The sequence below is a fragment of the Lineus longissimus genome, chromosome 2, assembly GCF_910592395.1.
Source record: "Lineus longissimus chromosome 2, tnLinLong1.2, whole genome shotgun sequence".
Lineage (NCBI taxonomy): Eukaryota > Metazoa > Nemertea > Pilidiophora > Heteronemertea > Lineidae > Lineus > Lineus longissimus.
The window spans coordinates 9,861,006-9,875,948 of record NC_088309.1 but is presented as its reverse complement, the minus strand read 5'-3'; the positions used below and the strand labels follow the sequence as shown (position 1 = coordinate 9,875,948).

At 40.7% G+C, this 14,943-nt stretch overlaps 1 protein-coding gene and 1 non-coding gene across 4 annotated transcripts in view; one reads left to right on the top strand and one right to left on the bottom strand.

Annotated features, from left to right (window-relative positions):
• The window catches only part of LOC135482570 (potassium channel subfamily K member 18-like), a 72,285-nt gene that overhangs the window by 51,747 nt on the left and 5,595 nt on the right, over positions 1 to 14,943 (top strand). For 2 of the 3 annotated variants that reach the window (XM_064762715.1, XM_064762713.1), the window contains exon 2: positions 3,247 to 3,706. In XM_064762715.1, the coding sequence (XP_064618785.1) occupies positions 3,271 to 3,706 (436 nt within the window). In that variant the 5' untranslated portion in view covers positions 3,247 to 3,270. Of the gene's footprint in view, positions 1 to 391; positions 478 to 3,246; positions 3,707 to 14,943 lie in introns of those variants that run through there. The other variant, XM_064762714.1, reaches the window with a different exon arrangement.
• On the bottom strand, positions 9,530 to 9,602 carry Trnar-ucg (transfer RNA arginine (anticodon UCG)). Its single transcript has one exon. It is a non-coding gene; the product is annotated as a tRNA-Arg (tRNA).

The window sequence follows — 14,943 nt, the reverse complement described above, 5'->3', positions numbered from 1 at the left end:
GTTTGAATAAGCATAACTAATCAACTTTGGAATCGTAACGCCCAGTTTCCGGACCATTCCAATTAATTGCTTCCCAATCGCGTAAACGATGTTTTGACTAGAACCAACGTAATCGATAAAGTAATATACATCGTGTTCCGTCAGTGCCCATCATCTCTGGGATAAAAGCTAAGCACTTATCCGCCTGGGCTCGGTTTGATACAGGAACGGCCTGAATACAGCCCAGTCCACTCTAGGTGGTGCACTGGCTGGACCATACCACTTCCGTGTGCAGCTTTTGAGCAAAACAGGCGTTACATGCATTTGAGTAGTGACTTTGAACTAATTCGGTAGGATTTTTTTAATTTTCACTTTCTTGCCAGGATTTATGAAATTTTTGTGGATTATTGATGATCGAGTTAGTGATGAACCCAGCTGAGTGATTATGTTACTTCGTTTAAGAGGATAGCTGAAGCGGTTTAACTATGCGATGCCAGAGTAAGGTAATTCTTAGAATAACCAGACTGTAATTTGATGATGAAACTTTTGATTTTTAAAAGGTATGCCGACGCGTCAAGATGCTGGTTACGAACCTGATATACCTCGCTTATACCCGTGAAATAACTTTTTGAGCCTATCGACATTGTTGCTCTGTTCTTCAGAAATAATTATAATTCGCGTTTAAAGCCAACGCTCTTGACATACATGCATGACATCAGTTTTCTATAACCTTGATGAAAACTTCTGCTACTTTAGTTTCCTGTGTGGCAATTCATGCGATGTTGCTTTTCAACAATGTCACCAAGTGAATTTCACTCATGCTTAAGAGCATCTCCTGCGCCATAGAATAAAACCTTGCCATCTCTTTGTCGTCTGCTAAGTGAATTTGTCAAGCGTGTTACCAGAGCGCATTCTCGAAATCACGGAGTTTCGTTGGTCTGCATTGTTGTTTTGTACAGGTATACATACATGTAAATGTGCTGATGAAAAAGATATACTGATTTCCCACCAACCTCAACGAGGGGACATCACTGCTGGCGCGCAATCAAAATTGATAGAAGTGTTGAAATAGCTGATTACATTGCATACAAATCACGTGTAAGCCATGTACTGTAGTCAGAAACACTCCATAGGAGTGCATCATGGGATAGCGCCGTTTGTTGAACGGAGCGATCGACCAGCCAAATATCATGAAATCTCGCTGTGAAGTGCGTGGTTAACTGGGCTGGTAACGCTCGACCTTCAGAAGACAAATCGAAACCCTCATCTTTTTACTGCATCTGATTTCTTTCTACTTCCAGTGCCATTAATCACTGTCTCTGGATTGTGGCACATTAAATACTTAAATTACCGTTTCGGGTATTACACGATTTCCTTAAAGAGCTATTTGTAATCCGCGTCGTCGTCTGCAGTATATTTCCTGCTGTGACACTCTGTGATGATCAGTGCACTAAGTTTTAAAAAGCAACTGGGGATGACGAAATGTGTGCTGATTTGGAAAGAGCTATATATCACCATTATCGGGGATCAATGGCATTGGATAGAGCGCCGGGCTCTTGATCAGGAGGTCTTGGGTTCGACGCTCGGAGGAATCACCACTGTTTCGTGTTTCTGGTCAAGAGCAAGGCATTTAACCCTACTTGCTTCGCTCCAACCAGGGGTATGGGTACCTGCATCTAGCTAGCAGATATATGAATGTCTGTCCTTTCATGGACTCGTGACGAAACACATGCGGCCTCCACTTTGGCCATATTACAATGTTGACATTGGACAGTTCGCACAATCTGTGTCTCAAAACAGCGCTCTGCTGCAATCAACGTGTAAATGAAAACAAACACTTGTGCTGCCTAAATATTGAAGTTGAAGTTTTGAATGTTTTCCAGTAAATATCTTTTATTTACGATGAGCAGATGTTACGACCGAGGCCAGTGTCATCACCACAAGCCCAAGAGCATATATACATATACATGTACATGTATTCTCAGGCGTACACCCTTCAGAAAACGGTTTTCCAGATAAGTTTTTTTTCACCAGCACAAGTCACTTTTCTGTTTTCTGTTTTCTCCAAAAACCCTAAAAGGCTTTCCACAGAACTTTAATTCTAAGAGTGTGCAGTCTTTATACATCTAATGGACATGCAGAGCTTTTCAGGGCCGTTGAGGGTTCACCCTAGAGACCGACTAAGTAAAAAAAATCCGAAAAAAGATCGAGCGTGTCACAAATCATAAGATATTGTTCTTTCTGTCGCGTACTACATGTAAAACCACTTCCCGACGTGAAATATTAATGTTTTAAACTTCTGCGGCCGGCCATTTAAAATTAATGTTTTTTGTATTGAAATTGGACTCCACAAAGCCAATTTAAAAATCATGTTCGCTTCTGGCCATTGCCCTCAATCTATCAATATTATTGTTAAATCAGTTTATTCAGCCAGAGGTATTTCAGCATTAGTTGAGATTTATTGAGAATTATTTGAGAAATGGCATTGAGGTGAATATTGAAGTTCAATGATACGCCAATGCCATACCCTGACGATGTGTCAATGAATCTACAGAGGTTGCTAAAAATGTGAACATGTTGGGGAAATTTTTTAAAGAGATGCAACGGGTTAGAGAGTGGAACAATAATTTCCTTGGAGATGCTCAACCCACATCGTATTTTTCGGATAGTGATGGCTGAAGGCTGAAGATTTAGTTGATATGTTGAGTATTTTCTGTGTATAGCCTTGCTGTGAGGTCATATCTTATCAAGAAAATGTGTTATAGTAGGACAGTGGGAAAAAGAGCATTCAAAAACGATCCGCCCACATGAAAAGCTACTCCATACTCACCACAGGCTCCTGTGGGTGTGATAAAGGATCGTTGATCACGCATATAGCGAAGAAAAAGAACAAACCGATCAGTTGGAAGGACAGGCACATATTGTACACAGCTGATGATGCTCATTTTGACGATGTGGGCCAACACAACAACGCATTGAACTAATTGTAAATACCCACCAGAAATCTGATAAAGGACAGTGATTAAAGTCCGTATTAAAATTTTGCTTGAGGGTATGACAATCCAATCATTATCATCATCATCATCATGATCATTATTATCATCATCTTTATCATCATCATCATCATCAGCTTCCCGGCCTAAACGTGACATTTGCGGTAAAATCAGTTGTCTTGTCAGTAATCGCTTCTTTAAAGAAGAAAATATGAATAATTTCTTTTTAAAATTTAAAAAATATTTACAATTCTTTCTTGTTCTATCGTTTCAGATTCTTGACGAGTGAGTCACAGCCATGAACACGAACTCAACAAAGGGTTACAAGGGTAGATTGCGCCGCGAACGGATCAATGAATGTCTGGCTTGCTGTAAGAAATTCGTCGCCTTCTTCTTCTCCCAAGTCGGCCTCTGCTGCCTGGTCGTGGCGTACTCAATCATGGGCGGATTCCTCTTCAAGACGCTCGAAGCCGAAAACGAAATGTCTCAGAAAAGCACAATGTTAAAAACAAGACAGCGCCACGTGGAAAGGTTATGGAATTTGACGATAGAGTTGAATATTTTGTACAGGCCCAATTGGACGCTAGGGGCTAGTGCGATACTTCACGAATTCCAGCACGAGGTGTATAAAGCTACTAAAGAGAAGGGATGGGACGGAAAGGATGCCAGTCAGGAAATCCAATGGTCTTTCGCCGGAGCTTTGCTCTACTCAGTTACAGTTATAACCACTATAGGTGAGCGCGGTTTCCCTTACATTATTCAGAAAAGGCTGGTTCAGAAAGACCCCTTTCGTATTTTAGGAAATCGTCATCAACACGGCAGCCCGTCCATGAAGCATCGGGTCAGAAGTTGCCAACTGACAGAAGAGACATGTCGCTGATAATTCCAGCAGTGGTTGTCCCAATATGTTATACAGTCTGCTCCTAATTCATGATTCAGTTTTCTTTCAGGTCTACTAATGTGGTTTCCTATAGAAGTAAGCATTCACCAATACCAGCGAAAATATCTCTGAGTGCTCCGGCAATGTATTTCGACACTACTCTATATTGTAGATGTAATGCTGACTGATTCGGAGCTTTAAAGATGCGGTATACATGTAGCTTCTGCGTACATAGACATAATGAATAACATCCAAATTCAGAACAGAAAGACGTATTCTACGTTCTACCACATCCGGTCAGTTCTATAGAGTGTGTCTGATCCACGACCGTCTCTGAATAGAGCTTATTTAATTATCAATAGAGTGTAACCAGAACGTAAAATCCCCCAATTGTTCTAAATTGAGACTTAGAGTGTGATGTGGTATCTGACTGAAGACTATTGTCTTTGAGGATGTGGTTCATGTTTCCTGTTTGTCTTGTTTCTCTTTGAATGAAAAAAACGGCATGGTTGCGATGTCGGCAACAAACACGTCAGCACCCTCAAATCCAGTTTTCAATTATCAATTTGGATTGACATCAACATTGATTGTTTAACCAAAAGCTGCATGGTAATTACTTCAATATGTTTACCAACGAATGTAGCACACACGGTGTTTCTTAACACCAACGTTAGGCATAACGAGGATATGTAGACCGGACCATCCACTTACGGTCGTTCAGCTGTAGTTTAATTCTGAAGTCTAATATTTATTGCAACTAACCCAGAATCAATATGTTGTTAGCCGAGATAAGATCGAGGCTTAAATGAAACTCCCAACGGAACAATAGAAATGGCGAATGTAGGTAGATTGGAAGGCAGTTTTAACTATCTACAATAATTGAAGATGTGACGAGAATGATGTTGCAAAATGATGGTAATAAAAGCAGCTCGTTCCATTTGGAGCTCTTGAGGCAGTGTGGACATATCATTAGTACAGTCCTACCTGGTTTATTTTCTAATCAACAGGTACACTTTCCCAGCAATTTTTAAAATGTGTATAGACTCGATGGACAGAATTGTCTAGGTCTTCATTTTCGGGGAAATGATTGCAGTTCAACTCGAACACTATTAAATAGAAATTCAAAATTGCAATGCACACATGCGTATTGATACACAGAGCTTCGTTTCAAAAGCCATGAAGACTGTACAATGTTGTCAGGGAACTCGTATTGAAAACAAAAACGATGTTTGCGAGTAAGGTAACTTTTCTGGCAGACTTTGTTTTTATACTAGAACTCCGCCAGAGTTGCCGTCAGTTTTCCTTTATAGTTCACGACACCGGATAGCCACTTATAGAACGAATATCACACCTCATCACCGCCCTGCCACTGCCGCAACTTAGTTTGACAGTTATATCCACAACACCATTTTTATGTGTCTTTTTAGACCATGCGCTAAATAATAAATTCGAAGAAGAAAAGGCATTAAGACACAATTCTATCCCAAAGTTGACATTTCTTAATAAGACGGTACCTTTATCTGTCTAGATTGTATCAGATCAGAGAAAGATGTACATCGTTCCGACATATCTATGAATAATCTGCAGTAATTCATTCCATATTGTCAATACGGTTGACACCGAAACAAATAAGGTAATTTTTCATGTCCATGTTATCCAATAAAGATAGGGGTGAGATTGCTACTATCAAATGTCAACATCCTACATGTCTAAACCGTCAGGCATTGTTGTAACACAGTTTTTTCCTGTTACAAGCTTAATGTCGCCTACTTTTTGCTGATTACGTAACAGCCCACGATAATTGGATGACCAAAATAAGCCATCTTGACCCTCAATGTGTTGACATTGCTCAGCTCCAGACAACGCGCAGCGGAGGCTACGGAGGCAACACCGCTGGAAGTTCAGTTTGAAATATACGCGTCCAGACATGGAAGGCTCAGATAATGAAACACCAGAACACTCCAAGAAGTGCTACATTAACTGAAAAGGTGCTAGATGTGGTGAGGCGGTGACTTTCTCATCAGAGAGTCCTGTTAACTCTAGCACAGTAAGTCCGGTCCACCCGGATTTGTTTTAATTAATGGATCCTTGTGCCACAGCTGCACGTCGTGTCTTGCTGCAAGTCACTGCACAAGCTTGCTATTATAATATGATCCTATATTGGAAAGGTTGAATATTGACGAGAGCCTAAATCCCTCGATGTTGGTGCAACTTTATGGTCATCTGGTAACTTACATTTACAACTCGTGCAGACGTTGAATCAATGATTTAATCAAGCAATCTTGATAGGTCTCATTAATGATCCCTTCTGGTCGCTCTTAAATTGATATCTTGATGGGGTTTTTTATGTGAATATACCCATACAGCGATCCCGAATCCTCTTGATACTAGTGTACGTCGTATTTGACGAGGATGTTCTTATAAGATATCTATGACTTGTTAATATCAGCAAGCAAGAATGCAGTATCTAAATGACCGATGGTCCTGCCAACATGTTTTCGTCGGAGATTTAACAGCCCCCTTGTGAGCCATTTGAAGGCTTGCCAGGTTGGTTATGAAACATGAGGGTATTCCAATTATATTTGAAATGTCCTCCTAGACAACTCATCCCGGGGAAACAGCCGTTAAGGCATATGAAAAAACTGTCGCTGGGGAACTATTAGTGGAATCTGTCTTGAACGTGGCAGCGAGCTCCAGATGATAGCCTGGCTCGAGCCACTGTGACCAACATCGATTTTCGTGTATGCAGTTGGCCGATGCAGTTGTTCTCTCACAAAGGATGGTAATGCAAAAGAAATGTAAATAGCTATTGTTTGGTTTTTTCGTTGAGCTTAATGTCCGTTCCACATGGTAATGATTTCTGTTCAAAGACAAAAAATATGGGTCCAGGAGGGGTGATCAATTTAGAATAATAGCCATACCCTATAGAGCCGTTGTATACTTGTAAGATAAGACAAGTGTTTCTTTTGATCTTTAAAAAAAGGTTTGGTGGTTTTTTCGTCTTAAATGGTGATTGGCAGTGGACTTTGCAGTTGAAGCACCATCACGCGGCTTACCAGCTGGGTCTCTGTCAGTGGAAGCTGCATCAGCAACTGTTTCTTAGCTGTTATGCTATCTTTAATATTCACTTTCGGCTAATAGATGGCTTCTTTCCTATTGGTAGTAAATAATAACCTACGGTTCCCTCTGTGCGCATAATGAACTGCAGCACCTCGAGTGCAACGTACCAGACAAATTAGGCTTGCCACATAAATCGCGGTCTTAACAAGGAATGCGCTATCTTTGGTCAACTGGGACAACTATTATTCATCATCCCTGTCGCGATAATTCTTCTGTTCTTTGAATTATGTTGAATAACCACTCCTGGACCAGCAACCCCGTTTCGCTAGTTAAGACTATTGTCACTAATGTTGACCATATGGGATGTCGCCCCTGGTGCCTCTCAAAGGCAGCAGCTTGCATTCTTTGGCGGAAATTACGTCTCGTTTGTTGGCCAAAGGGCAGCTTTGTTACTTTGGTCGGACTGGCCCTGCTGCTAAGAAATACTGGCGAAATTGTGATTTCAAAAGAAAACCTTAAGTCAATCAATAATGAATAAAAAGTTTCTTTCTCGTTTAAAGGTTCGTAAATACATCACAAACTTAGCTATCTTAACGAGTGTGGTTCTGCCAGGCCCGGCATGAATTTTGATTTGTAATCTGTCTCGGGTAAGCAATATGGCCATGACAATCGCCACTGGCTAGCCAGACCTTTGTTAGCAAACTAATGGGATGGCATCCAATGATTCTGAAACAGATTAATCAATGGTTTCAAATCGCCACTGATATTTCCAAGCAATCGTGTATTCAATACTTTTGTTGCAAAGTCATTTTCAAGAAAAGTGTGCATCGTTCTTATCCACAAGAAATCGGAAGCTTGTCATTTTGTAAACCAATTTCAATGGCGATGGTGATCAAAACCCGCGTGGTGTAGACGCCAACTTCTGCTTGCTATCACCTACTGCAGACCCTTTTTATCGAGTCGAGCGCTCGAGAAAATTCCAGACATTTTGCATAGTGATGTACTTTACGAGCTATCGTACCATTCCCTTTAATAAACAGTGATATTTACTCTGGCTTTAGATCGATCTCTATTTCAGCCAACGTGTTAGTTATGTCCGGTGGTTCTCCCACGGAGGATGCATTAACCGCTGGCAGTCCCGGTGATAATGCGGTCAAAACAGGGTCTGATTTCACGGGATAATTGAGAAAGAACTGGTCACTTGCGTCAATAGATAACAAGCTATCTTTCTCGTGGCTTAGAGTCATGGCTGAATCGTGACAAAGGTGGTTGAGCGCACGGCTGATGACAGGTCCGATGCGTTACTGATATCGCGGAAAGCCCTGACTCGTGTCAAATAGATGTAATCCTGCCATCATGGCATAGGTTTACCACCAATCCATGCCATAGGGTTAGTGTCCGAGTACTCCTGCTGAATGCCAACGGGTGACTGTCCGGCAACATACATGTCAAGATATTTATCAACACCACTAGCGTAACTGTCCATTCTGTTTAAGTTAAGCCACATGGGTGATGATTGATTTATCTAATGGATTTACGCCAGGTGACAGTTATATTGCTATGACATGTACATCAATTAGAGATTCACGCGATTTAAGAGCCATTAGGGCTATTATTCAATAAGGTGTTTTATGAAATTAGATTAGAATGCAAATATTACTCGCAGCCAAGTTGACACCGGGGCACCATTGAGTAAAGTGTACGAAAGATAATATGAAACATGAAAATAGCTTTTTCAAACCATGTTGTGTTTGAGTCCATTTCCATGTTATTGGTGTCACTTTGTGGATCAATGCACTCAATGATCTCAAGTGATGGAGTTAACACACTGGGGCGAGTTCACCATGATTTTAGCTGATTTGATAAAGCTGTCGTGGGTCGCTTCAGTTCTTTAAAAATGTCCCGATCTCTTTCCCCCGTATTCCATTGCGCTTGCTCACCAACAAATATTCCATCCTTGTCCATGCATGTAATCACACAGATTTACAGCAGTCAGCCTTGTACCACGCATAAATTCCTCTTTCCTTTGGAATTCGTGCTTTAGTGTTCCCAATCCAGACAGACGCATCAATGAGAAGCACGTTGACTCTTAAGACCGCATTGGTTAGCTGACCACGTCCAGGCTGAGGGTTCAAGTAAAATGTACTGCGCTCTGTTTTTTGCTGCACGCAGTTCTGTTTGGATGTACGTGGAAATGTACGTGAGTGTGGGTAAATGATTAACATACCACTGCGAAAACACGGATTTATTGCTCGTTCTTTATTTCTGATCGATCTTCTTTCGAAGTAGCAATTCAACTGACTGGTTAAGTGCTGTTAAAGCAAGACATCTTAATGGAATTAATACATGTTTTGCGTGGAAATGAAAATGGGTAATCTACACAACTGGGTCAGATCGATGACTCTATTGCATGCTCATCAGCGTGCATCAAGGACACCAGAGCTCGGTAGGTCAGCTCAGTTTGGAGAAGTGACTTCTGCCGAGACGTGCAACCAAAACGCAGGTTCTCCGCATGTTTCTATCGCGGTAGACTTGAAATAAAAGTGCGAGGAGAAGTTAACCGGCGTGTTTTCTTAGGCCAGGAACATTCTTTACGTAATTCCTAAAAAATATAGAGCGACCCCGGCAGGACTCGAACCTGCAATCTTCTGATCCGAAGTCAGACGCCTTGTCCATTAGGCCACGAGGCCACATGTATGTCCATTAGTTTTCAGAGAATACACTTGTCAGAAAACACCAGTTACATAAAGGTTTCTGATGTAAAGCTGATATTTCAAAAATGCGTTGGGAGACAAAGACAGGCAGATTCACAAGAAAAGATTGATGGTTTCCAGCAGCAATGCTATCTTCACATCTTATATCAATAAGTATCGCCACAGGAGACTGAAGTTAAGAGAAATTAACTTCTCGGATTGGAAATTGATGTTAGTTTACGGACTGCAAAGCAATGTTTCGCATTCTTTCTGTTGCTGGGTTTATGCTGAAACTGTTTATAACCATTGTTCTTTATCTCCTTTTCAGTGTATTAATTGATAGGTTTTGAAATGCCCCCGCAGTTACGGTCCAGGGTCTTTACATTTAGAGAGTTGTTGTTTGCATACATGTATGCACATGATACGGCAGTATTTCAGCTATAGGGACTGTTTTGAAATTCACACAACGCTTAATGAGATGCTCGAAAAGAGACTATGACTTTCTGAGAACGTGTCCTCATGCTGTCGCCCTGTGTCATGAATTTTTGATATAGAAGATAACTGGCAGCATACCATGTCGACTTGGGAATCAGCGGTGGTCACGCATAAGTATTGCAATCGCCTTCAGGGTCATTTTGAGTTGAAACCAATGTAAGTAGTCTCCATTCAGCTAAGGTCATTCCAAGCGCTGATGTTTACCACTGTTTCTGCTAAAAACTGACACCAATAAACCTGAGACAACGGGGGAAGGCCGTCATATCCCGCCATGTCATTTGGTCGCTTTGATTATCATGAGGATCATTTGAGCTTAACAAGGATCTATGGCCGTCGCCCATCTATCATGCTTTGACGTCGTTTGGGTTACTGGACGGGGTAAAAATGAAAACTGTGGTTTTCTTGTAATTGATCGGGTGGAATGCAACGCTATAGACATATGGACACTATGCAATCAAGCTGAAGAGATCGAGTGGGTGATTTTTTTCATGAAGTGGTATTTTAAAGCCCGGTCTACACTAGCAAACACAAACCAACAATTGTTGACCAACATCGTGTTGGGCCTTGTCTGCAGAGGCATGTTTGCTCTTGTTGCAAGTGTTGACGGGTCGAAAAACAAGTGAAAACGTCAGCAAACTTGTTGGCCAATGTTAGGCCATGCACCTTCTGAAAAACATGTTGGTTGGTGTTGGGCAATCAGCAGCCAATCAGGGAACAGTTTTGGATCATGTGATGGAGCTACTGGGACAAAATGGCAGCCTCAATGAAAGATAGAGAATGGCAATTTCAAGAAATTGAACATTTAATTTCGGAATACGAAAAGATTATTTAACAATGGGCTTAATCTGCGAAATTAAATCACACACATCACCGTAATCACGAATCCCCTGCCTGAGAGTGTTGCTAGTCTCTTATCTCGCGACACAGTCCCAAACATAGCATGTTCACATGTTAGATAGTGTGAACTGGATATCTTACATAGTGTGACAATTATTTCAAATAATAACAAGAAAATTCAACGTATTTTGGTGTACTTGTTGTTAGATAATTTGACCTCGTGATGCGCATCATCGTTAGGTACATGCGACCTGTACCCGAGTTAAGTTGATAAAGAGACACTACCTTGACAACATCCGGTGCACTTCCCTTATAACCCGTCACTGCCAATGAAAACGAGACGCCCAATGTGCTGACACATTTAATGCAATTAGTTGATGATATGTTCTAATTAACTATACAAAAGTAACGTCCTGGTGAGCTTCGAAATTATTTTATTATTGTTGTTTTTATATTCCTAAGCGACCCGCTTGTTGTCTGTCTTCCGATCGTTTATCCAATCAGATCAATAGACGCGATTAATTGGGCGCATGTCAATCAGGACTCAATTAAGCTCAACAGCATGATGTGAAAATCACTAATGATCCAGAACCATAATATCATTAATTTCCATTAGATTAGATCGCGATCATAATAACTTCAGGAGATGATTAAAAGAGCTGAACTAATCATATATACCCCGGGTTAATGACGGGAGAATATATCTCCAATCAAACGCAGTCTATATTTGGGATCAGTTGTGATGGACGAATCATTTCAGAACTGTCTTTAGCTAGTTCCACGAATTTATTTTATTTAGTTTGTTTACTACGGCCCCAATGTGTTTTCTTTCTAAATAAAATTGATACCAAACATAACGCTCTATTGGAGTACATTCTCGAAAACTCTACACATGGTCACGTGGTGAAGCTCTGGAATATAGAGAAGGTCTGGAGATCACTACCCAGGTTAATATACATGTACTTAGGTTTTTTATGAGTGTTGGAAGGGATCGAATGGCAGTGCTGCCAAGGAATCCGTTTTAAGGCTCGTTGTCACAGAATATTCCACTGACATGGATGTTCATTATGTCCAATTGTAAAACACCCGTACCATGTCAGATCTAAAACAGTCTGATATTTTTAACCTCCGATGCAAAAAAGTATATTCACTCTCCATGCATAGATATGTTCTTCCCGAACCTGACCCGAGAATTGACGAAGATGACGTCTAACGAGTATCTTTGTCACTCCCACTGCAGAATGTATGTCCCACATGGCGAATTATAAAGTGTGGACTATGTTCTACAATGAGGGCGATAGGGGCTGAAACAACAAAACCGCCATTGGTATTCAAGTCGGATGGGATTCTCACTGATTACCACAATTCGAGATGGGATGGAGATAGGCCGCGGGAGCTCATCCTCTGCAGAGTCTAGATCTTTGCTGCTGTCACTTTTGAGGAAATCGATGTAGAATGCAAATTGAGGTATATATCGAAACTGGATCGGTGAGCAGCATCAGCAGTCTTTGTCCGTCGCTACGAAATGGAGACAGACCACTCCTCCGCCGTGTCAAATCACTTCTTTGCCGAATATCGATGGCGCTTTCGAATCTCAAGCGATACATGCACCTAAATTGAACAAACTCAGGCGATATTTTCAAATAAGTTAACACTCTGAGCTAACACGAAGTGACGAACGACACGTAAATGTCAGAATCTGCATGCTATGAGGAATTGTGTTTCATTTTGTCGGCACTTAAGGTTCAGAAATTATTTCGACCTGATACGTACATGTAGTGTAATTTCAAGAGAATCCGATCCTTACTCTCAAGAACCATCAATACCAAAGTCGTCATATAATGAATAGACTAAAGTTAAGTCAACAGTCGGTATTAAACATATTTCCCATCATCTACTGTAGTCCTGGTGAGCAATACCAGCAAGGATTGCTGTTCTCCGGACTACTGACATTAAGAGTGCCAACTAGGGTCTCTTCCCTTCCGTGTACCTATTTAAAAGTAACAGCGGATAATACTAATTACTTTGTTCAAAAAAGGGTGTCTCCATCTACTAACAGCAGTAGTTCATTGCTCTTCCTACACTTATCAATCGCAATCACTGAGATTAGCTTTCATCAAATAGCTTGTTTATGTCTGTGTCCTAAGCAGAAACAATTTGACCATTGATCAGTATACAAAGACGGCGATATGCTACTCTCTTTGTATGCAAACTGGACCAGCGAGACCACAAAGTATCATTGGGTCAATTTGCAAAGCCAATTTGAGAACCACAAATGTTTGCTATGAGTTGGTTTCACTGCTGCATAGATATCGTATTGATTGTGAATTGGGGCACGATTCTATGATTGAATTGCTTGGAGGGTAATCACAGATTGGCTCCTGCGTGGAAAGTGAACGTCCAACGTCTTGTCTTTTCCACTGGTCAGGAGTAATGTCTTTTTTGTTTACTATTTCATTGGCTATATCATTATATCATATACTTGATTAATCGTTACTTAATTCAGCCAACTAAACTGAAACAAAAGATTTTAAAGTGTCATCAATAATGACGATAAACAACTCGATGGCCTATAAAACCCCCACCAATTTTGAAAGAAACGCGTTGGTAATCAAATTGTGGTGCTTACTTTCACCACTTTAAAAGAATTACAACTCTCATGAAAGCCCTATAGCGATAAACTAATAAGCGAAAGACGAATGTAATCTCGGTGTATTAGATTATCATACACCCTTGAGATCGTTTGTGCCCTAATCCGAGTAATAGAAATCCTTTAGGGTGTATTAAGACTGATGATAATGTCGTCTGATGTTACAAATTACCTTCCAATCATCATGAATCTTGGTGGCGAGACAGGAGCCTGAGATATAACGTGTGCGGCGCTAACTATAAGATGTCAAGACACATTCATCCTCGCATTCCGGATCCTTTACTGATTTATTATGGGGGTCAGAAGCGAAAATGTGCCGCATCTTATGTAACAAGAAGCATTTTCATTCCCCCCGTCCGATTATTGCGATTTGAAACGTATAGTTACCTTGTGGAATTTGGTTGTCTGCAGTTGTCAATAATGTTCTTTTTTCCTTTTTCTCCAATATCGATCTGTCTATCATCAAGTATTATCGATCTGTCTGACATCGAAAGACTATCATTTTTAGGTGATGGTCGACTTTAATTGTCCGATAGAGCACGGGGATATCACAATCGTAATCTTAAGATGGGACCATCTCACTCCTAAGGTTTTTCACGACGGAACGACGCTGGGCCCAGGAAGTATATAACCGGATCAGAATATTATCGATCCATGCTGCCATGGACAAAAATATAAAAAACACTCTGAAAGATTCTTCTTAGTCAGATTTGCGCATGACATGACTTGATGGGTCATTTGGTAAATTTGGTATTAATTTGCCATCATTTTTCCAATCCACTGATCAGGAGCACCAGCGTTTTCTTTTAGGGTGTTCTAGTTCTGGCGACGTGGACCGCCTTGATCGATCATCTTATTGACATAGAATTCCCATTGCTGTTTCATGATCTGCTGCGCTTGACACTTACGGTTGATAACATCGCCTATACATCATCTGCACCAATTCCAGCTGGAACGTTTTGACGAGATACAGATCTAGGAATGAAAGCAGGGGTTCTACCTGATGTATACCGTATAGTCAACGAATTATAACATACATGATAGTTTTGTGTGATATTATCGCAATAAAATATTAAATTTCAGGAAGTTCCTTTTTCCTACTTTGGTGTGATTGTCTGACGCTGAAGCTGTGTTATGTCTACGTACGACTGGACAAGATTCAGTTACTCAGCAAACACTTCTTTAAAACATGATTTCCGATGACCATGTCATTTCATATTGTGTGTACATGTACATGTATATCGCTTTGTTTGAACCACTACACCCGGCTTTGCCAGTTTAAGTTTAATTTAAGAGAGTCAAGAACAATGTTGTGGCGTTATAAAAATGTTTGCATTATCACAAATTTTACATGTA